Genomic DNA, 24,323 nt, shown 5'->3' with positions numbered 1-24,323 from the left:
ATTGGGGTATTTTGTTGATTTCACACACCCACCACCAAGCTATCATGATACGCTTATTATTTTATACTTAAACTGTACCCGGGACCTAATCCCTTCCCACCACTTCCACCACAATCTCTGCAGTCCCAACGGCCTCCCTGGCCCGGACCAGCACAGTAGTCCTAATGAGGCCTCTTCCCCTGCGCAGTCTGGTCACCCCAGGGCGAAGTGGGCTTTCTAGGACATAGGCTTGATCACATCATTCTTTTGCTCAAAATTTTCTAACGGCTTCCCGTGACACCCTTGGGATAAAAGCCAAAGCCCTTACCAGGGCCTTGAGTGCAAGCCCTTCCATTTCATGTACGAATCACCTCCCTTCCAACCGTAACACTCCAGCTGCCCTGAACAACTTGGTATTCCTTGAATCCATCAAGCATACCCCTGCCTCAGAGCCTTTGCACGTTTCTTCTGCCCGGAATAACCGTGCCCTGGAGAGCTACATGGCTTATGCCATTGATTGTACCGCATACCAGTTGATCTCTGCTCAAGGTCACCTCCCAGGGGCCTCCCTCAGTCTCCTTTTATAAAAAGGCCCAGCCTATCACCCTTGCCTTGCTTTTTCTTCATCGTACCTCCTCAGCCCGACTACAATATATCTGGTTACCTCCTGCCCCCACGCAATTAGAGTAGAAGATCCTTGAAGGCAGGGACCTTGTTTAAGGCTGCATCTCTGGTGCCTGGAACGTGCCTGGATCGCAGAAGGTGCTCAGTGCTCGTTGCACAAATAGCCTGTGGACAAGAATGCCTGGTTTTCCAATATCCTCACCAAAAATTTGAAACCTTATACCTCTTTGGCAAGCTGACATGTGGGAAGTAGCACCTTTGTATTTCTTTACTAGGAGTGAGGTTGAGTATCCTATCATTGTTTGGCTTGGCCTTTGTGTTTCTTCTTTCCACAAAGCTATCTTTTCATATCCCGTGCTCAGTTTGTCTTTTTCCTGTTGCTTTGCAAGAGCTATTGATACATCAAAGAAATTAGTCCTGTGTCCATCATGTGCCGCAAATATATTTTCCTAGTGCGCCGTTTGCCTGTGACTTTGTAGTCTTTCCCTTTTGGCTTCTGGTTTTGAGGCATGCTCAGAAAGTGCCTGTACATCCCGAGATCATCAGGCCAACGATACTCGTTTCGCTCCAACACCGTAATAAATGTATATGTGAAAGATTATGATGTTTAGATCTTTGATCCATCTGGGATTTCCTCTGGAGCATAATGAATAAGGAAGTGATCTCGTTTGAAAAACAAATTTAGCTTTAAAATATAATGAATACAAAAAATATATATAATGAATACAAATTTCTGGGTATTATATATAAAATTTATTCTAATTTTCTCAAGGAACTTCATAATTTAAAAAATACATTCAAACAGAGTTCACTTGTTTTCCAATACACATTTTTATAAGCGCATTTGCTACATGTGCATCTATGTAAGCATGTGTATGTAATAAAATTCTATTTTCCATGATTCTCTGGGCTATTATAATTGGACATTATTATCACTATTAAAATGTTTTCCCAAGAGACTTTCTATTTCCTTTTTCTCAGTATTTTCTCCCTTTCCTGGATCTTGAAGATTTCTTTTTCGTTTTACTGTATTTTGTTTTAAAAAGTCTCTTTTCAATTAAGCTCACTTCTTCATGGAGAGAAGAGGTCTTTATTCTTAGCAGGAAGGAGAAGAGGTTTATTATAAACTGATAACTCAGAGAAAAATTTGATTCTTCATAGGTCGTCACATGTTTACAATAGCTAGAAAGGGAAGAAAAAGGAAGAAGTTACCTTAAAATGGCCACTTGGAAATGCATGCATCTATCCCTGACCCCTCACCTCCACCCCCAATAACCAAGCAAATACATACGGTTAGGCTTCAGACAGCACTCTGAGTTGGAAGGAAACCCAGACACTGGCAAAGCTCCTTAACGTTAGAGCACAGCGTGTTGGCATCACCCCCAGCTACCACGCGGGTGGGGGGGGGCCGCTGCCCCAGGGCCCAGGGGGACTGCTCTTCTGGCCACGCTCAAGGCAAACTACAGCCCACAGGAAGGGATTCTGGGCAGAGTTTTTTTAAAAATAAAAGAAAATAAATAATCCCTAATCCCCACCCAAAATAAGACACCAGACTTGATAATACAGCCTGCAATCTTGTGCCTGTTATAGAAACAAGAGTTTACAAAGCAATTTTGCTTATCTTAAAAGTGGTAGAACCTGAATCTGAGCAAATCTCCAGCTGCCACCAAATCTCTAATTACGGATCTCTAACTGCCTCTAACTCCATCTCTGACTATACCAAGGTGGGGGCAACCCAGGTACAGACGAATTAGTATCATGGGCTATAATCAGCAAAATGCAGACTACGGGAAATTATACAGGACAAAAGACCTGGATTCTTCAACAAGTCATTTTTGCCCTGCAAGGGATTAAAAAAAAAAAAGGACATAAAAGAATTTACGAACTATACCTTAGCCACCTGCAGTGTGTATAGGCCTTATATATGGACTGAATTACATTAAAAATTTCATAGCAATTGGGACAATCTAAACACTGACTGCATGTTTGATAGCGTTAATAGGAATTACTATTAGTTTTTAAATGTCTGATTGTTATTATGGTTTTGTTTTTAGAAGTATTATGACACTTGAGATATGCTTCCAGATAATCTGGGGGTGGGGGTGAGAGTGAGTCGGCGTGGGTGAAGCAAGTCCAGTCATGTTAACAACAGTTAAAGCTGAATGACAGGTACAGGGAGGGGCATTCATTATAATAATCTATTTTTTAATATACGTGAACATTTCCATAACAAAAAGCTTACAAAACAAGTAAACAACATGTACAAGGTATGAACTTTTATGATTTATGTAACATATATGGTCCTAGGTTCCTGAAAGTTAATGTTTGCACCACAATACTCTGCCCCCGCCAGTTATGACAATGGATAACGCTACTTGGTTCTCTGACCTGTAAAATAGGAAAAACTAAGAGTGGACCAAAGTATTGAATGAGAACATACGCCAAGCACTTAACCGTATGGCCGACATGTAGGAAGGGCTCAAAAATGTTCACTTCCACTATACTCCTTTAAAATTGATTTTTGTTTTCACTTAAAATGTTAAGACTACTTTAGCGATGTACAACAAAGGCAAACCCCTACCATGTTCACTAATAGGACATTTAGAAGCCTCAAGCATTCATTGATTGGTTTAACAGAAATCAAATATAAGCCAGCTACACGAATTCTCACAAAATGGTGGCCTCTTGCTTTGCTTTTAAATTTCAGCTATTGTGAGAGAGATTCTTTCAGACAAACAGTTACAACCAAACGGGTAAAAATATTGTTTCTCTTACCCAGGGAGGCTCTAACTCTACACCAGAAAGGAAAGGTACACAAATTATTTGCTCCCTTAAGGGCTTTTATTTTTAAGTTGAATCACTAGTAATACCTTATAAGGATTATATTCTTTATCACAAACTCAGAAAGCTATCCTGGAGTTGTAAGCCATAAAACCGAATATAACATAAACGGTTTGTTATTGGCAAGTATTCTGCTGTGAGTAGAACATGGGCCAGCTGATGCTCCTGAGCTCTCACGTGGAAGAGAAATGAGTGTGCCAGATGGATGCTATAAGAATATGTTTACACAAACAATTTTATGTCAAGGGATAAGCATAGGTTTACATTTAAAAGAGGGGGCAGCATAAAGGTACATTTGAACTTCCTCATGAGAAGTTCAAACGTGTGCCCAAAAAAAATAGTTTCTCAAGTCTGCATATGTACAAAAATAAACCCGAGAATACAAGTTAATGTTTTGGTGGTCTGCAATAGGTTCAAATTTGGTATATGACATATTTGAGTATTGTTTATTGTGTGTGTGTTTTTTTTTTTACCATAGTTTAAAATACTAGTTAAAATAAAAACTTTTAAATTCAAGTAAAATTTTGTGGGACCGAAAAAAATTGTGTGTGTGTGTGTACGTGTGTGCGTGGACATCCAAAGCCCCTCCGCTTCCTGGGGCTGGCGACCTGAACTGCCACGGCTGTTCCTCCTCCGGTGGAAGCGGGAGGAACCACCTGCTCCGCTCCGGGAGGTCAAGAGCAGACACCTGCTCAGCCAGCGCCTGCCGCACGTCTTCAGGCCGCGCTGACGGTCAGCAACGGGCCTACTTCCCGACGGGCCCTCGCGGAAACGGGACCACGAAGGGCATTTCGGCTCCTTAGACTGTTGGTTCTGCCTCAGATCAGAAGGATAAACAGCCTCTCGTCGAGAGGCGCCCTCTCGCCCTCGGCCGCGTAGTCCTCGAGGCCTGAGAGTGGGCACGGGCATCTTCCATACAACACGTGCGTCGGTCTCAGGCAGGCGTCCTCCCGTGCGACACAGCTCTCTACGCGGCTGAAGATCTGCTCTCTTCATCTTAACCATCTGGTGCGGACATCTTTTAAAACTGAAGGACACATCATTTGTTTTCTTGAACAGAGCACGTGCAGCACGATGTGTTTTAGCCTGTACAATTATATTATTACCAGTTGTCCATTTTTACCGTGCAAATACTAGAAAACACAGCCAAGAAAAACACACCCAACGAGCATGTGCGCAGCGTGTGGGTCATGCTCTGTGTTCAAACCGAGACCCCATCAGGCCTCTTTGGCTGCGGGGAGCGACTGGACTTGTGTCGTGAATGAACTCCGGCTGCTGTAACTTGAGGTCTTCTGTCTGCTGCGGACTCTGATGCCGGCTCCTCTACCGTTTGTCAACTGGATGTCATTTCTGTTTGTTGTCAAGATGATTATCAGCAGAGCACCTCCCAGGCTCCCTCCTATTTTGTTTCTTTTGATGATGATGAGTTTGGAATCAGACAAGTCGGCCTGACGGCAACGCACCTGAAAGCAGAGCGAGCAGGCTGTGGGGGAGGGGCTGCGGGGCTTCCTGAGAAAAGAGCATCTGCTGCAGTGGACCCCGCGGCGTTTGTACTGGTTCGCTGACGCCTTTTCTGCGTACTCTCTGGTTCTAGGCTATGGTCCAAATAGGCAAGGTGGACAGAATTTTGGCGCATAGAGTCATGATATCACGGATGCTTCGTCTACAGGTTATCAGCTGTTTCAACTCTGACGACACCAAGGTCTCTTTGTAAGCGTCTTCTATCGCAGTGTGACATCTGTGAAGAACATCTAGAAATACACTGGCTGTGCCAAGGGAGAAGCGTGAAGGTATAAGGAGCGCCTCCGTCCCTCCCTCAGGACTGACTGCAGGCGGACGAGACAGAAGGGCGCCAGGTGACCACTTCCTAACTTACTGGTCTCGCGCGGGTGCTGCTCACTGGCCAGGACTACGACCTTTTCTCTTCCTTTTGATGAAATCTGAAAAAGTCATTGCACTGACCACTGCAAAGGAATGTATCCCCTCAGACACGGAGCTGTGACCCCGGGGGCTGGATTCCAGCGTTTCCCTGTTGCTGCTTAGACAGTGCCACCCCTCAGTCATTCTAGACTCCGCTCGGCTTTTCTTAAGTAGTCAATTTTAATACAGATGACTTCATTTTGTTATTTCCTATTGTATTTTCTACAGCTTACTTACCTTTGATTGATACTCAACGTAGGAAGAGAAACTCTTGAACAGAAAATTAGTTTTATGGAAAACAATGACCATAGTTATCATTTATTGAGATTTACTAGGTGACGGACGCCAAACATCTCATTTAATCCTCATCTCTATTTTCCACTCATTCATTCAACAAATAATTGGTGAGCACCTACCACCTGCTAGGCCCCATTCTAGCCTCTGGGAGTTTCCAGTAATTCATTAAGACAGAGTCCCTGCACTCAAGGATCTTCTATTCTATTCTGGTGTGGGGAGGCAGACAAATATGCAAAATGAACATATAATAGTTTATTCAATAGTGACAAAAACTATAAGAAATAAAAATGGGCCAGGGGAACTGAGGGTGGTGAGGTGTGTGCGCGCGCGTGTGTGTGTGTGGGGGGGAGAGTTGGTGCTAGTTGAGACAGGATGGCGAAGTGAAATTAGAGCAAAAACGTGACAGAAGTGAGCCCTTGAGGGTACGTGGAGGGAGAACAATCCAGGCTGGAGGCACAACAGGTGCAAAGGCCTGTGTGTGAGGCGTGTGCTTGGCAAGCGCCACAAGCGGCGAGGAGGCTGGCGCGGGCAGGGCAGTGAACGCGGGGAAAGGGAGGGAGGGGGAGGGCCAGAGGGCTCTGCAGGGTCTTCGGACTTTACTCTGAATGAGACAGGAGCCCTGGAGGTTTTGAGAAGACGAAAAAGATCAGTATTACACGCTGTCTGCGCCCTGGGGAAAACAAAGTTATGAGCCCGTCCCTAACGCATGCAAATGCTGCTTTGACCCCTGGGACACAGGGCCGTGGAGGCGCGAGCCGGCAGCCCAGCGGGGGACAGCCAGCCAGCGGCATGAGCACACCCTCGTGGCGCCTGGGAGGCTGCCTGACAGACGGCGTCTGGGTATAAAGACTGAGATCAGTAGAAGATGAACTTGGTGTAAACATATATAAAGTCACCATGAAAAAAGTCTTTATCTTCTAAAACTCTTCTCAGCTTTACTGAGATATGATCGACATGACTTCTGTTAAGTTTAAAGCATGCAACGTGTGCATCGTGAAAGGATGATCGCAGTAAGGGGAGCAAACACCGCCATCCCTAAAACTCTGAAACAAGACCCAACGCATTCAGGCCAATTTTCGTGATTGTAAGCCCAACATCTTCTAATTCCAACAAATAACCAATCTGGTCCTCACGACAGCTCTAATTTTATGTGACTTTTTTTTTTTAATTAGCAAAGAATACTACTTCACCGCAAACCAGAGATTGCATGATTTTTTCTTTAATGCTTTGATTTCTAAAAGCATCACCCACCTTCTACAGAATTTCTGTGTGCTCAGCCAGTAGAGTGAGTTCTTGGTGGTCAATGAAGGGCCTTTCTTCTTCAGGACCCCCTGGAGGCTGTGCCCATGGAAACAGGTTCCAGCAGCGTCTTCTTCAGCCCAGTTGAACTGAAAACTTGAAGGCCTTTTTCTCTCAACAGTTGGTTTTGAATCAACCAATGTGCTAAACTGTTTTTGTAGATCCACCACCATTTCTGGAAATGGAGGAAAAAAGAAAAGAAATAAAACGAAAACTAACGTTAAATCATAGGTGACGCCTGTAGTTTACTTGTTAGTAATGTACTAATGTCAGTTTCTGAGTTTTGATAAACACACCATGATATTGAAAGGGGAAAACAGTAAGAGAAACTGAGACTGGGTGAGGGACATTGGGGAACTACTTAAAAAAGATTAAAATGGTAAATTTTATGTTATGTATTTTTACCACAATTAGAAAAAAAAAAGAGTGAACAAGAAAACCTAAAGGCAATTCTCCAAACCAAGAGTTGTGAACATCACAGAAGGATGGGATTTCAGATTCTGGTGGGAACTTAAGTTCTGTTTTAAAAAATGCAATGTTCCTGAAATAGATTCCCATGGAGATTTCTTGCAGACGATGTTTCTTTAGATGTGCATCGAAACGCTTGTTGAAGAAGTAAAAAAAAATTCCTACGCACTTACTTTAAGTTTTTTAAAGTTTATTTATTTATGCAATCTCTACACCCAAAGTGGGGCTCAAACTCATGACCCTGAAATCAAGAGTAGCACACTCTTCCGACTGAGTCAGCCGGGCACCCCTCGGCACTCCCTTTCCAAGTGAAGATACTCAGCTTTTCTACAAGGGCGGTGCTACGGGGCAGTAAGAGAAGCTGCAACTCACCTCTTCTTTTATACACCACCGCTCTGTCGCTGGAGGAGTGGTAGAGTGGCTTCTCGCTTTTCCACAGGTACCTGTACAGCACAGAAGAACGCGTGGGGCACGACGGAGGAGAAATGGACCTAAACACGGTTCAGAGAAGTTTCTCTGAAGCACTGACTGAAATCCCTGCTGGTCAGCGTCATAGCTCTGCCTTGGAATGACCTACTGACACGGGTCTGTGGAGCTTACGTCACCGACGTAAGCAAGTAGCACTGAAGGTGACAGCAAGCCAACAGAATGACGGTCTCATCCCCAAACTCTCCCGGGTGTCAGACGGTTCTGAAGCAGCTGTTACACAAAAATGTAGAAACGGTTTCCTTCACCATAAAATTCTCTTGCCGTCGGTTCTCACAGAGTGAAACCACCTGAGAAACGACGGTTCCTCCTGCCTTTGCCCGGCCACCCTTTTGCTGAGGATTAAATCGGAGGCACTCCTGACTCTGGCAATCACAAAAGTGAAGAGTCAGCACCAGGCTTCTGATGTAGGGATGCAATCGATGTTAATAAGTGACGCTTTTCCTGAAAACTATGCATGAACTCAATTTTAGTGAACCACACCACACTTAAAATAGATCAGAGTGCTTGTCATTGAACCTTACGGTAAATAAATCTGTGATTCTTTCAAGTATCTTTTTTATTGTTTATTTTCTTAAATAATAAATGTAACAATGTCCTCGGGGGAAAAATAATAAAGAAGTTCCCTAAATGTTTTAATCCCAATCAGTGGATAAACCGGCTATTAAAAATTCTTTGTGGGGATGCCTGGGTGGCTCAGCCAGTTAAGCGTCCAACTTCAGCTCAGGTCATGATCTCACAGCTCGTGAGGTCAAGCCCCACATCAGGCTCTGTGCTGACAGCTCAGAGCCTGGAGCCTGCTTTCTGCTTCAGATTCTGTGTCTTGCTCTCTCTCTCTACCCCTCTCCCACACGCGTGTTCTCTCTCTTTCAAAAATAAACAAACATCAAAAAAATAAAAAGTTCCTTGTGAATACCTAATCTAGATAGATTTCCTTATGCATTTATAATAAACGTCTATACAGGCGGCAATTATGCTATCATCAAGAGGCATTACTTCCTTGGGGTCATGCGCCTAGAAAATGGAAAGCCTTCTAAAATAACATTTTAACTGTCTAGACACTCCTTGAAATTTGTACTTTACTTTGCTTCCCTCTTCCCCAAGCTATAAAAGCTACAAAAAAACAGAGGCATGTCACGAAGTCCTAATGTTTTCTACGGGGATCTGTAGGCTTCCCTCCAATCTTCCCATTTTATTTCCCAACTATTAAAAACTAAGGTACAATTTACAAACAACCCCCCACTGCTCCGCGTACAGTTCTGCTGGCTCAAACACACACAGTTGTGTAACGACCGCCATGTACACAGAGCAGGCCCGTCAATCCAAAGTTCCTCATGCCTCTTCACTGACAATCCCTCTCCATGCTCCCACGTCCCTGATCTCAGGCCACTGCTGATGCTTTTCCATCTCTCAAGTTTAGCCTTTCCCAGAATTCCCAGAATGCCCTATAAAGGGACTCGTACCACATGTAACCTCTTGAGACTCTCATTCAGCACAATGCATTTCAGTCATTCATATTGTGGATGCATCTGAAGTTTGTTCCTTTCACTTCTGAACAGTATCTTATTGTACAGACATACTCCACTTGGTTTATCCATTTACCAGTTGAAGGGCATCTGGGTTATTGCCACTTTTTGGCCATTGTGAATGGAGCTGGTACAAACATTCGAGTGGTGATTTTTACGTGAAGTCGTCATTTCACTCGGGTAAACATGTAAAAGTGAAAACTACTACATAGTGTAACTAATTCTTAAATGTATGTTTAACTTTATAAGAAACTGTCAAACTTCCAAAATGGCTGTACCATTTTGAATTCCCACATTTGGTATGGTCAGTTTTTTGTTCATTTCACTTTGTTTTTGGCCATTCTAACTAGTGTAATGATATCTTGTTGTGGTTTTAATTTGCATTTCCCTATTAAGTAATGATACTGAGCATCATTTCATACATCTTTTTAAAAATTTTTAAAAGAAGTTAAGTTGCTTCCTTTTTAAAAAATGTTTATTTATTTTTGAGCGCGTGTGCATGTGAGAGACCTCGTGTGCGCGCACAGGGGAAAGGGGGAGAGAGGGAGACAGAGAATCCTTAGCAGGCTCTTTGCTCTCAGGGCAGAGCCCAACACAGAGCTCAAATTCACAAACCATGAGATCATGACCTGAGCCAAAAATCAAGAACTGGATGCTTAAGTGATTGAGCCACCCAGCAGCCCCATACATATTCGTTAGTGAAGTATCTGGTGAAGTTCAAATCTTCTGTCCATTTAAAAAACTGTGGTTTTCTGTTTCTTATTGTATGAGAATGCCTTATATATTCTAGATACAAATCTTTTATCAGATGCATGACATGCACATATTTTCTCCCACTGTATGGGCCTCTTGTTCTCTTAACAGTGTCTTTTGAGGAGCAGTTATTCTTTCTTCTGATGAAGCCCAATTTATAATTTTTTCCTTTTGTGGATCATCCTTCTGGTATCATATCTACGAAATTTTGCCTCACCCAAAAGGCTGCAAAGATTTTCTGCACATGCTTTTAAATCTTCATAACAACTGGAAGTCAAAACAGCCTTAACTTAAGCTGTTATTAGGTTTTCAACTACTGTTATCAGTGTTTTTCATAATGTCATACACAGTGACCTATACTCAGGTACAGAAGATACTTTAATAACATTCATCTGACAACATGGAAGATGATGTTCACAATAAGGGAAGAAAAAATTACAAATCTGTGTCAACAACAGGGGTGGGGTGGGGTGAGACACACAGGTCACAGACTGCACACACGGGCTGTGCGCCCAAGCACTCGTCAGTGGGATTTACAGGTGGTATCTCACTTAGCTCAAAGCACCCACTCGATGAAGGATTTTGGTAATGGATCCACTGGACAATCTCTTTCCTGGGCCCTGTTCTCCCTGGAAGATGCCATTCTGAAAATAGGCATTTTCTCTTTGGTCATTAAATTCTCCCCTAAAGTAGCTAAAAGCCAGTAAGTCTTTGATGTGCAATTGAACACTGAAGTATCAATTTGGGCTCTAACAGCTCTGTCCGAAGTGTAAGCTGGTGCCTGGTTTGAGCTAATAAATGCCTAGTTACCGCTGAGCCTCCTGCGTGGCACGGCCCCTGAACACCTAGCCTCTCAGGGTCAGTCAGGACAACCCCTGCTGGCACCGTAAAAAGGAAGGCCCAACGTCTGGTTCTCCAAGATAACCTGAGACAACGGGGCCAACTTCTGTTCCTGCTGCTACTCTTGTGCCCAAGGAGCCCCAGCGACTGGGGAGACCTTCCTTCTCTGACAAGGAAGAGGAAGGACCAGGCTCCTGGGTCCCCACAGGCTGTCAGAAGGAGTTCATGCCCCACCTCTTCTCTTCCATCACTGTGTGTCAAACCTGAAGAGTGAGGCACGGCTCTGCCTCCCCCCTTTTTGGCAAGGATCCTCTTCCCCATGGTGCTTTATTCATCTCCGTGAGTGTGTTTCTCTATTTAAAAGCTCTCTTAAATACAGAGGAAAAATAATCCAATTCTACCTGCGAAAACTGAAATTCAGTTCTTGAAGCACACAGCAGGCATTATTATCTGTATTTCATTGATGAGGAACCTGGAGCTGAATGAATTCTCATGTCACCTAAATTGAGGAGGCTTGATTTTTCTCAAAGTATATAAAATTAGTTCATCAAATAGGGTTATTATAAATTTACATAAAATACAGACATTAATTTTTTTATTCAAAGTCTTGTAAAGACTGAAAGTTCTAAGAATCGATATAAAACTCTTCAAACTAGAGATCAATAGAAATGTACTCTATGTTATATAAAATATAATGTCTATGAAAATTTACAAGTGAACTAAATTTCAGTGCACTGAGGCTAAAAACTTAAGTAACTTGCCCCTGGCCGCACAACTAGTCTGTATGCAATCAGGATTCAAACCCAGCACTGCCTGTCTCTACAGCTATGCTCTTTCCACTCTATCACAATGAACCGACATCAGAAAGAGAGTTCAAAGTCAAATGGTGAGTCTGACTGAATTAAATATCTTCTCTTTCAGCTTTCTTCTGTTTTGCTTTTTATAGGGATCTTTATTTGGGGGGAACATTCTCATTGCTTGTGTCAGGCTGATATTTGTAATCTTTGTAATATTGGAAAGGAGATGAAAAATGTTCAACTTTGAGAAAGGGGAAGAAGGAGGAATATTAGGAATGGAGTTGAGACTCACACAAATTATAAAAAATTAGTAATTAAGTACGCTGTGGTGCTCTGGATTGGGTCCCGGGTTAGAAATAGGACATTAATGGAAACACTGGGGAAATCCAAATAAAATCTGGAGTTTAGTGAATAGTAACACAAAAAAACATAGTTGATTAGAATATAGGGGCTAGTATTTCTAGAAAAAATGTCACAGTGCTGAGGAGTCTAACTGTTGAAACTTCAGCTTTCAAACATAAGGTAACAGATTTGGAAATCAAGTAGGTAAATCTAAAACTAGAAAAGATAACATACTTTGCCCTGGCTTCGTCCCATTTTTGTTTTTTCTCATCAATAGATTTCTTCATAACTTGGTACCATTTTCTGAAATCAAACCATGGCTTATCTGAAAAAAATGAAATCCATGATTAGTAACCAAATGAGTCACATTATAACCACACACCTTGTCCATTTGAGTCTTCATTCATTAACACAAATAAACATCATGGAGTCAACATTTTGGGAATTAAGGAGTCACTATCTCGGTACTCCAACGTGATTCCTGAGCAATCGACCCGTCGCTTAGTTCCTACCTATATTGTGGCCCTAACTAGATTACACTAAAACCATCTTTTTATATGTTTGTTTCTCCTTGATTTGACTGTCACCTCCTTGAGATGGAGAGGACATGTTTTGGTTGTCACTACACAATCACACCCCTTCCTCCCGACCCAACACACAGCACAGTGTCTGGCACATGGGGATGCTCCCACATGCCTGAGAATACTTTTGAATTAGGACAAATGATTGATAAACTGTATTAGTTGAATCCAGACTTCCCGTTTCATCAGTTCTTAATCCTGTTCTTCCCAATCTGAATCCAAATCCAGAGAATCTAGAGATAAGTAAGAAAGGGGATTGTATTGGATAGCTGGGGTGGGTGTGTGCTCAAGATGTCAAGGTGAGAGAGACCACAGAACTGAAGGTAGGCAAAGATGAAGATTCACTACTCACTCTTTTACTCAATCCACCTGGGGAGATGCAATGGTTTCGGAGGAAAAAAAAATAAAATCAAAGGTAAATCAGAAAAGAGGATTACAGAGTGAGGGAGTCAGAAGAAAGGAAGGCTGGCAAAAGGAAAATGGCCGAGTGAAAGATTGATTTTTTTTAAAGTTAGTTTATTAGTTTATTTATTTATCTTAAGTAATCTCTATACCCAACATGGAGCTTGAACTCACGACTTTGAGATCAAGAGTTGGATGCTCTTCTGACTGAGCCATCCCAGGTGCCCCAAGGCTGAACTTTTTACATATTTTCTAATAAATACAGTCTCCTTCGATTGTACCTAAGAATCTTTTCAGATGGTCAATATCATCACTGAATTCAATATGGCCTCATAGACCATACAGGTGGACAGGAACTACCAAAATAGCTATAAGGACAGGGGAAAAACTATAGTGATTAATACAACACAAGGTTCTGTGAACTTAAGTAAGTCACAACTTCTTTAAACCTCAAGTTCCTCATCAATAACGTGGGGAGGCAGGGGACGGTGGACAGCGGGGGAGCAGAGAGAGTGGGGACCACGACACTCGCCCTGCTGACAACATGGATTCATCTTGAGCATCGCAGGGGAGATGACCTGTCAAAGCGCTCTGTTTACGCTAAATGTCTACATAGTTGATGATGGCCCTTTAGCACGACAGGGACATTAGAAGACATTTTGTTCAACCTTCCACTCTGGGTTGAAGCTGACATGAAGCAATGTACAGAAAGAAGTATTCTGCATATATTCTCGAAAGAACTCACAAACTGACTCCTACCATTAAATCCAAGCTCCTAAAACCAATGTATGTGCAATCTTGGAAAAAAAAAAAAGTCAAACTCTTAGAAACAGAGAGTAGAAGAGTAGTTTCCAGGGGCTGGGGCGGGATAGCAACAGGTTGGTAAAAGGGTGCAAAGTTTTGGCTCTAAGATAAATAAGGTCTGAAAATCTAATGTAAAACATGGTGACCGTGGTTAATAACACTGTATTATATCATGGAAATCTGCTAAGGGAATAGGACTTACATGTTCTTTCACACACACACACACACACACACACACACACACACACACACAAATGTGACATGATACACGTGTTAATTTAGCAGATGAGAGAATCCTTTCACAGTGCAAACATATATCAAATAACCACGATACACACTTTAAATATCTTACAATTTTATATGTTAATTATAACCCAATAAAGCTGAAATTTTTAAAAAAACCAATGAACATAAATCCCAGTGAGGGAACTAAGAAACTAGAATTGAATTTAAGAATTCATATATTTCCCAAACCTCACTGAATTGCTCCTAGGCCAGATACTATGTTAGGCACTAAAGAAACATTAAAAAAAGAAGAAAGGGAGGGAGGGAGGGAGGGAGAGGGAGGGAGAGAGAGGGAGAGGGAGAGGGAGACGGAGACGGAGAGAGGGAGAGAGAGAGAGAGAGAGAGAGAGAGAGAGAGAGAAAGAAAGAAAGAAAGAAAGAAAGAAAGAAAGAAAACACGTGGTCCCTCCCTCTAGAAGCTCACAATCTACCTCTCTATCTTTCTATCACTTATGTTGTCCTTACTCTCTGCCAGCTGTTCTTCCTAGCGCTTTCTAGATCCTGGCCCACCTACCAGGGCGAGGCACACCTCGCCCACCAGCTCTGATTCCCTGTGCTGGGCATCCACCAGCAGTCTGGTCAGGTGCGGTTTGGCAGGAGTGGTAAGTTCTGATTTGGGGAGCGGTGAGGTGACAACTGAATGTGAAGAGAAGGCAGAGTTTTGAAGAATACAGGTGGATTTGCCAGGGGTTGAGGGAGCTGGGGGGTAAGAAGGAAAGCATCTCAGGCAGAAGGACAGTGTGAGCAAAGGCTGAGGCATGAGAACAGATGATACAGTCCCAGAACTGCCGGTGCCGTCACGGTCCTGTGAGGAGAAGCCGGGACTAAAAAAGCAGGCTGGATTCCACACAGTGGGAAATCGCTGAAGTTCAGTAGCCTAGATGTATAATTAGATAATTATATGAAGAAACAATTCTGGCATAAGGTACTATTTGTATACATGTGTGTGTATACGTGCCCTTGTATATTTTTCAAAGTTTCTTCTTTACATTTATTGCTTCTTTTAATCCATCAGTTACAATCACTTTGAAGTTGAAAGTTAAAAAGTTAAGTACCTTCTTTGTTGTTTTCATTGTATTTCTCAGCAATATTAGACAAAGACCTGGAAATACCAATAAGCAAGTCAATTTATTTAGAAATCACTTCTTCAATGACAGTTACATTTTGACTTCTTCTTCTGAAAGAAAAGTGTAGAACAGGACTTGGAACCGATGCCTACTTTTAATGGAGAGGCAATCCTTATACATCCTGCCATTGTTTACTGGCATTCGGGGGTGGGGTGGGGTGACACTTTAAGATTCCTTTACTTTCCAAAATAATCTTTGAAGACACACAGTGCCAGGAGCCTAAAGGCATACAGATAAAGTGCTACAAGATTCTTTAGGCTCTGTCGAGGATGATTTAAACTCCGGAATCAGTGAAGCAATGAGAACATGTGTATCTACCTAAAAACGGCAATAAAACACAAGGCAAACAACTTACTAAGGTAGAATTAAATCTCTGACAACTAGCTGAGTCAAAATTCATGTAGAAGTAATTGTTGCTACTAGTCTGTGTTCTACAATGACTGAGAGGCTCTGTTTTCTGTGGAGACAATATATGGAATCCTTTACCTCGAATAATTAGGTAAAAACAGTGTAATTTTTTCCTCATAAAATTGATATACACTTACCATTCTAAATTGTCATCCAATAAAAAGAGCAGTTTCAGTACTACTACAATAACAGCTATAGCCTGTACATCATATTTAACAGTTTTGGCCATTTTAGCTATGGGATCAAATGTCAGAAAATCCACTTCTCCGATTCCAGTCATTTTTACCACTTGGCAGGTTAAATCATTCATTTCATCTGTTGAAGAACAAAATAGTGAAATGTGAAATAAATTCTTTCCCTAACGAGACCCCGCTAACAGGTACCTCTGTAGGGCAAGTTGTATCATCCTAATACATGGTACTATGCTAGAACTCAGAGACACACATTTTGTGAATAAAATAAACCAAAACAACAAAAAAAAGATATCTGTATAGAAACATAAACAGTAGAATCCTGGCAAGGCACAACTTTTCCTATTTGGATTTCCTAAAACATCCACTATTGATAGGACCCGTTGTGGTACCGAACTCACAGCCATACACTAGTTTTCTATCGTTTTGTACAAGCTTCTTGTCTGTGTTTCTATAGCAATTTGCCACTTACTTGAAACTAACTCCCGTGTAAGACCAAGAGTTTCTCTAAGAGTGTATGCTCACTCGCTGCTCACGCCCTGGCTGGCTCACTAGAAGGCTCGATGAGTACTGAACTTGACATGCTGCTTTCCCAAAGAAATGATATGTTCAGTTGAGCCTCCATCTATTATTCGAGGCTGAATAAAGTGGCACTTGGAACCAGAGAGCCTACCTCCGGCCTATAAATTTAGGCTTTCCAATCATAAGCTTTGTGACTCTGGATTAGTCGCTTCTTTATTTGTAAAATGGGTTATGGGAGGGTAAACTGAGTGAAATAAGACAGTACCAGTGGCCGCACTTTGAAAACACTAAACAAATTTCTTTCCTCACTAAGTACATAAGGTATACAACATCCTACTTTAATTTTAAGTAGAATAGTTATTATTTATAAGAGCATAATGAGTTGTAGTGAATTAAATTGCAATTCGGTGCGTGCACTCAGGTGCCATGTCCTGTTGACTTTATTTCCCTGTCTATCCAACAGCAAAGCACGTGACCCAGATGCTCTGCCACGAGCCAGGCTCTGTCAGTCCCGTTTTGGTAACCCTTGTGTTGCATTTGTGCACATATATGTTACTACATAGTTATATTTATTTGTATTGTTAAAATTACACTACACAATTTTGAATATTGCTTTCTTGACATAAGCATCTTCCTTCCCTGTGAAAAAGTATGTTCAATCACATTTTTTCTATTCTTCAAGCAACAGGAGAGCCACACCACGTTTGGATTTTCTCTTAAGAACACGAGTCCTGAATTTCTCACATTTCTAGTCTAGCAAGAAATTCAGGAATGGGTCCCATTGGCAGGTTCCATCGGGCTGCCCGTGTCTCGGAACATTGGGAACAAGGTCTAGCGAGGCCGTCTTCACGCCTTGTGTCCCATTGCCTCCGAGGGTTCACTGGGCTCCGACCAGACTTCGATCGCCATTTGTTTTAGGGACTGGAAATAGCATTATGTTGCCAAACGATGAAAACATCACCAGAGGTGAGCTTCTGGGATGTTTTTTATTAGAATTCATTGTGTAATAATCATGCTTCATGTCAATTGACAAGGCACGGCTTTTTTTTTTTTTTCTTGGAAGGAGGGTGCCTCGGTCATTAATAACACATAATGAAACATTGGTTACTTTAATTGCACTCAGCAAACTTACTGTAAAACCAAGCAAATCCCTCATATCAGGACAGAACTCTTTAATTGCTGAACAATGTCCTCTTAACCTTGTTAAATGGCCCGAAATATTTTAAGAAAGGATTAATTGTGAAATTAAGCTTCATGTTGCCACAGACCCTGTCGGGTGACCCTACCAGTCAGTGATTTGAGAGGATTCTGTATTCTGTTCATTATAATTCTACCGATCTGTAACAACTTCCTCACCACACACACCACACACTTACCAGGGAGATTGACTTCCATCAGGTATTTCATACACAGGACGTTTGGATGAAGATAGCAGTCTTCAGTTATGTCTGGAAAACGTGGCAAATCTAAGAATTTGGCGATTTCAATCATCTTTTTATAGATATCCTCATAGGTAGGCCAAGACTGAAATAAAAGATAATCGAGGTAGCAACTTTTGCAACATAAGTTGTTTTTATAAAATACTTTCTGATTTTAAAAGCAATATGTATTCACTGAATAAAATTCGGAATGGTGAGAAAAGCATGAAGGGGAAAACACCCCTAAATCCCTACTATCCTAACTTAGCAGTTTAAAACAGTAATAACGCTAAATAAAAAAGCCACTAAAATGGCATTTGGCTCATAAAACTCTTACTGGCCTTCCCCACGACAGAGTGAAATCGTTACTTCTTGCCAGTCACTGAAGAGCCCGGGGGAAGGGACAACGCTGTGACCCCAGACTGGAGTTACAGAGCTGTCACGACTGCTCTATGGCGTGGCACGACCTCCCTCCCACACTTCCTTACCACACCCTCTCATTCACCTTCAAATTCACGGCTAACAAGGTTAGCTTATTGCTTCATCATGGTCACGTGCTTCTAAGTGGGCGATAACGCCAGGGCTTAAGTGTAATAGGTAAAAATGCACAATTCAACTTCATACTCTCCCATGTAACTACGTGTAAGACTCTCTTACAGAATTCAGGAACATCTATGAGCTAATATTAAGAAAGGTATTCTGTTCACTTTAAGATCACCCCTGTAGTTTATCTGGTATGCGATTTTTATTGTTGCCATTTATAAATGTCCTTGAAATTAATACTACATATAATTTTCCCTCATTTACTCATCCATTCACGTAAAAAATGTTAAACCTAGAGTCTACTCTATGCAAGGTACTTTGGGAAATGTAAAGATGAATAACACAATGCCTTCAAGGAGTTTATAATCCAGAAAGGGAGAGAAGGTGGGTGAGAATAACTACAGTATAAAATAGAAAGCTATCAAGTAACTCAAGTAAGATTTGTTTTTAAAAGGCTTATGGAATTTCACAGAAACTAACATTTCTGATATGGTTGGACCCTACTGAAACTGGGCCTAAAGACAAACATTTTGGCAACCTGTTTGGCAGTATTCGAGTTGAGCGTGTGCACGTTGTTTGGCAAAGCAATTCTCCTAGCTACATATCCCCAACGGAAATGTCCGTGATGTCCACATAAAGACATGTGCCAGAACATTCTTAACAACACTATTTTCAAAAGCCCCAAGCTGGAAACTACCCAAAGGCCACTGACGAAAAGTAAATTTTGATATAGTTTCATAATGGAACACTTTGCAGCAAGGAAACAAACGCTCTGCCTGCAACATGGATTGCAGGATCCCTGGATGAATCTTCAAAACATCATGTTAAAAGAAAGAAGCCAGATGCACGAGAGGATGACCCACGCACATGAAGTAAAGCACTCAGCAACTCGGCGCCAAGCTTCTGCAAGGGTGCAAGGGTGAGGAGTCAGGATGGTGGTCACCCTGGAGCGGGGAGGTAATGACTACAGTGAGCACGAGGGGGTTGTTTCAGAGGTGCTGGTGATGCTGTTTCTCCCTCTAGGCGGCTAGTTCAGGCTGGGAAGATTCATGAAGCTTATGTACCTGTGTGACATCTTCTATATGCTTACCTCAAAAAGTGGCAAGAAAGCAAAGATAATACCATCTATATAAACTATCTGGTGTAATAGAACCACTTCATACATAACTTCCTAGGAGAAACAATCTAACTGGTACATTCAGACTTGGAAACACCCTTAGAAGTGTATGGTTCAACTCCACAAGACCCCTACCAGGCAAATATCTGGCCCCTCCTGCAAATCTCCAGGGACGGGAACTATACCTTCCCCAAAGGTAGTCTATTCCATTTTTAATGGGTTTACCATGAGAAAGTTCTTCCCTGTTCGAAGCAAAACTTTCCCCAATCTGTCAATAAAAGAGTCAACTACCACTCCTCCCCCCTAACTTGCCCGTGAAAGTACTGCTGTTAAATCATGTCTTGCCCATCCGTGGGAATGTGTCTGGGAGGCAAGCAGAGGAATGAAGATTTCTCTGTTAAATTTTACTTTGGTAAAGTCAGCTCATATGCAATTATAAAGCACAAGGAAATGCTTTATAATGGTACAGGGGTTTGCTTATAGAAAACAATCATACTGTTAATTTCTAGAATGTGTTAACGATGCTTGATTCTACTTTACCTAAAGCTACAATCTCCTCTGTACTACATTTATTTTGATACCACTATTTCAATATCTAAACTTTTGAATTTTATTGGGAAAAAAAGGCCTTTGGCATATCAACATATAAGTGATCTGTGGCGGAAGAGTACACATTGAATCTCAGTCAACCCAAAGTAGCACTGTTGCCTTTGAAGTTTTTTTCAAGCTAGAGCACTTCTACTTGTACACTGAAATACTATAAACTGTATTCTAATCTGTGAATTTAAGAGAGAAAAAAGGAAAACAAATTCTCATTGATGAACTGGCCTTCTTTTTTCTTTATAAAATTAATTCATTTAGAACAGTTGCTTCATTTTGCTCAAGACTTGAAGTATCTTTTCAAGTTAAGACAATTTTAACATTACTGACAAGATTTATGGCAACTCTAATCCTTTTAAATAATGCAGGCAGGACGTGTAATTAAGCATTTTTACCTGCAAACAAACACTAGAGCACTGAATGTTCCCTTTAGAAAAAAAAAATCTCAAAAAGCCAATTTGATGTATGATAAATTCATGACTAGTAACTGTAAGGTCCTTAACGAAAAGGAATCTGGTGAGCTAAGAAGGTTTACTGTGTTTTCAAATGTCCGCACTAAAAGCTGATACGTCAAACTAGATACCTGGTGACAAACAGGCTACCATTCTTTCACATATGAACTTCGGATAAAATCATTATGAGTAATGCAAATCTACAGATTTATATTATAGTTTACAACTGAGTCTAGATTCTCCTCATCTCAATTCAGTATGGTGGACTTCACTTTCAAATTTTCATTTATTTTTAAACAACTTTTCCTTTTTGATTAACACTGAAAACCTTTTTTTAAAAGGTGGCTCGACAGTTTCAGTATCATTCCACTTAATGTTTACCAATCTTCTACAACTGTTATACACATAGGTCGTTTCCAATTTTTATATTACTATAGATAATGCCATGAATATATTCTAGTAACTTAAATTTCATTATAAAAATAATACATCCTCATTACAGAAAATTTATGAAAGACAATAAGAACATATAAAGACAATGAAAAATGCTCATAACTTAGAGAAAGCCACTTAGGATGTTGGAGGACTTTTCTCTCGGCCCTTTGGGGCATAGTCACATTTACAACACTGGGATTTCAATGCGACAGCCTCTTCAACACCTCCACTTGAATATCTTCCCACTCTGTCAAATGTGCATGTTCCAAACCAAGTTCTTATCTTCCAAACCCCTATGTTTTATTCCCCCATCGGTATTCCTTACCCGGTCTCCAAAACCAAACATTTGGATATCAGCCTTGACGGCTCCATTTCCTTACACAGCACACGCACCCAGGCTGTCTACCTCAAGGTTGGGTCTGGAAGGCCACGATGCCTCGTCACTTCCATAACCACTACCTACTCTGATCCTCCATCACCCCAGGCCTGGGCTCCCAACCAAACGGTATCTCCCTATCTGCTGTGGTCTCACTGAAACTAGCAGCAAGAGTGACATTTCAAAATGAAATCTGATATGGCACTCCACTACTAAAATCTAATAGTTTACTTTGCTCTTAGGCTAAGCTCCCATCTGTCTGAGAACCTTTGTACAAACTGAATTAGCTCTATATGCTCTGTCTCCTAAATCTTAGCCTAACATTATATTTTGTGTGTATTTTCTAATGTCATGAGAGAGCCTTTGAAAACATCATTTTAAGTGATTGGAAAATATTCCCCTCTATGAATTCAACATTTCCTTATCTTTAGACATCTACGTTAGGTACACATTACATGCATACATATTAAGCAACTATTAAAAAGCGTTTTAATAGGCTGTTCCATGACTTAGGAAAATATTCATGGTGCAATACTGAGTTTAAAAAAGCAAGAAAGAAATTTGTATGTAGTCTTCAATCCTGATTTTGCAAATATGTTAATGCACATTAAATAAGACAACTAAAATATCAAATGTTAATGACATCCATGAGAAATTGGATTGTGGGTGATTTTTATTTTCTTCTTTATACATTGCAGTGTTTTCTACATTTCTTTTTTTTTTATTTTTTAATGTTTTATTTATTTCTGAGAGAGAGAGAGACAGAGAGACAGTGTGAGCAGGGGAGGGTCAGAGAGAGAGGGAGACACAGAATCTGAAGCAGCCTCCAGGCTCTGAGGTAAGTGTCAGCGCAGAGCCCAATGTGGGGCTCGAACCCACAAACTGTGAGATCATGACCTGAGCCAAAGCCTGAAGCCCAACCAACTGAACCACCCAGGCGCCCCTGTTTTCTACATTTCTTTTAATCACTCTGAATATATTTCTTTCAGAATAAGAAAAAATATTCAAAAACATACTACACTGGTCTAAAAAAATTACACATAGAATCACCATATGGTAACAGCAATCTTTCTTTGATTGCTGTTTCTGTGCAGATGCCCAAAAGAACTGAAAGCAGGAACTCTAACAGATATTTGTACACTAACAAGCAGCCTTAGTCACTACAGCCAAAGGTGAAAACAAGTCAAATGTCCAAGGATGAATGGATAAACAAATATAATATTATTTAGCCTTCAAAAGCAGGGCACCTGGGTGGCTCAGTCAAGGTTAAGCATCCGACTTGAGCTCAGGTCATGATCTCGCCGTCCGTGAGTTCAAGCCCCGTGTCGGGCTCTGTGCTGACAGCTCAGAGCCTGGAGCCTGCTTCGGATTCTGTGTCTCCCTGTCTGTATGTCCCTCCCCTGCTCATGCTCTGTCTCTCTCAAAAGTGAATAAACGTTAAAAAAATTAAAAAGGAAATTTTTTTTCATTTCTGACACATGCTACAACTTGGATATACCTGAAAGACATTCTCTCATGTGAAGTAAGTCAGACAAAAAAGACAAGTACTGTATGACTTCACTTCCGTGCAGTACTAGAATAGTCCAATCCACAGAGACAGAAAGTAGAATGGTTGCTCTCTACCTACCCTACCAGGGGCTGGGGGGCAGGGCACAGGGGGGAACTGAAGCTTAATGGGGGCAGTTTCAGTTTGTAAAGTCGGAAAAGGTCTGGAGATGGTGGTGGTGGTGGTTGTACCACAATGTGAATGTACTTAATTCTGAACTGCATACTTCAAGATGGTTTAAATGGTAAGCTGTATATGTTGCCACAACTGTATTTTTTTCACAATTTTTGAAGTATTTTTATTTAAAAAAATTTTTTTTAAAATGTTTTATTTATTTTTGAGAGAGAGAGAGAGACAGCATGAGCAGGGGAGGGTCAGAGAGAGGGAGACACAGAATCTGAAACAGGCTCCAGGCTCTAAGCTAGCTGTCAGCACAGAGCCCGACACGGGGCTCGAACCCACAAACCGTGAGATCATGACCTGAGCCGAAGTCGGACGCTTAACCAACTGAGCCACCCAGGTGCCCCAACAATTTTTGAAGTATTTTTAAAATGTTTATTTATTTTGAGGGCGAAAGAGCAAGCACAAGTGGGGGAGCAGCGGAGAGAGAGGGAGAGAAAGAGAAAGAAAGAGAAAGAGAAAGAAAGAGAAAGAGAAAGAGAAAGAGAAAGAGAATTTCAGGCTTCATGCTATTAGCACAGAGCCCAACACAGGGCTCAATCTCCCAAACTGTGAGTTCATGACTTGAGCCAAAGTCAGATGCTTAGCCAACTTGGCCACCTAGGTGCCCCTACAATTTTTAAGAAGTCTAAGAAAGGAACCTAAATGACATCTGTCTAAAGGGGAAAAACCCACAACATATTAGACAGGTCATAATTAGAAGTAATTCAATAGTTGAAGATTTTTAAAAAATCAGCATATATAAAATCTACAAACGTTCAAAATCTAATACTACTTCCTATTTTTTAACCTTTATTTTATATAAAATACCTTAACCATAGAACCCTACGTGGGCGAGATGGAGTTTATGAAACTAATTATTAGCTGTGGGTCTGCCTTTCCCTGAAGACAAAACACACAGAGCAAAAAGAAAACACTGTGTCTGCAGACTCTCGTTGTCCAGAAACACTCACTTAATGGTTCTAGAAGAACACGGAAAGGGACGGAAACGAGGGAGGAGCAGAACTGAACGTGGCCACGGCCCGCCATTCCTGTCCCGGAGGACACCATCAAAAGGATCACACGCCACCCTTTGCCTCCGAGGGCGCGTGGCGCCCCTGCAGGGCCTGGCCGGGGACCAGCCTCCCTACAGGGCCGTGGCTCCCCCGCACCCGGGCCGGCTCT

The 24,323-nt window shown here is 41.5% G+C and overlaps 1 protein-coding gene across 2 annotated transcripts in view; it reads right to left on the bottom strand.

Moving 5' to 3' along the window:
• Positions 1 to 1,333: 1,333 nt before the first annotated feature.
• Positions 1,334 to 24,323, bottom strand: part of TAF1B (TATA-box binding protein associated factor, RNA polymerase I subunit B) — a 74,531-nt gene continuing 51,541 nt past the window's right edge. Inside the window, exons 9-15 of one of the 2 annotated variants that reach the window (XM_077751042.1) lie at positions 17,869 to 18,016; positions 15,917 to 16,094; positions 15,300 to 15,346; positions 12,407 to 12,497; positions 7,801 to 7,919; positions 6,913 to 7,135; positions 1,334 to 1,785 (exon numbers count right to left, since the gene is read on the bottom strand). In XM_077751042.1, coding sequence (XP_077607168.1) covers positions 1,581 to 1,785; positions 6,913 to 7,135; positions 7,801 to 7,919; positions 12,407 to 12,497; positions 15,300 to 15,346; positions 15,917 to 16,094; positions 17,869 to 18,016 — 1,011 coding nt within the window. In that variant the 3' untranslated portion in view covers positions 1,334 to 1,580. The remainder of the gene's footprint in view (positions 1,786 to 6,912; positions 7,136 to 7,800; positions 7,920 to 12,406; positions 12,498 to 15,299; positions 15,347 to 15,916; positions 16,095 to 17,868; positions 18,017 to 24,323) is intronic. The other variant, XM_077751043.1, reaches the window with a different exon arrangement.

The sequence above is a fragment of the Crocuta crocuta genome, unplaced genomic scaffold (assembly GCF_008692635.1).
Source record: "Crocuta crocuta isolate KB4526 unplaced genomic scaffold, BGI_CrCroc_1.0 scaffold129, whole genome shotgun sequence".
Lineage (NCBI taxonomy): Eukaryota > Metazoa > Chordata > Mammalia > Carnivora > Hyaenidae > Crocuta > Crocuta crocuta.
Note: the sequence above shows the minus strand (reverse complement) of the source record. Positions and strands in the feature narration are given on the sequence as shown.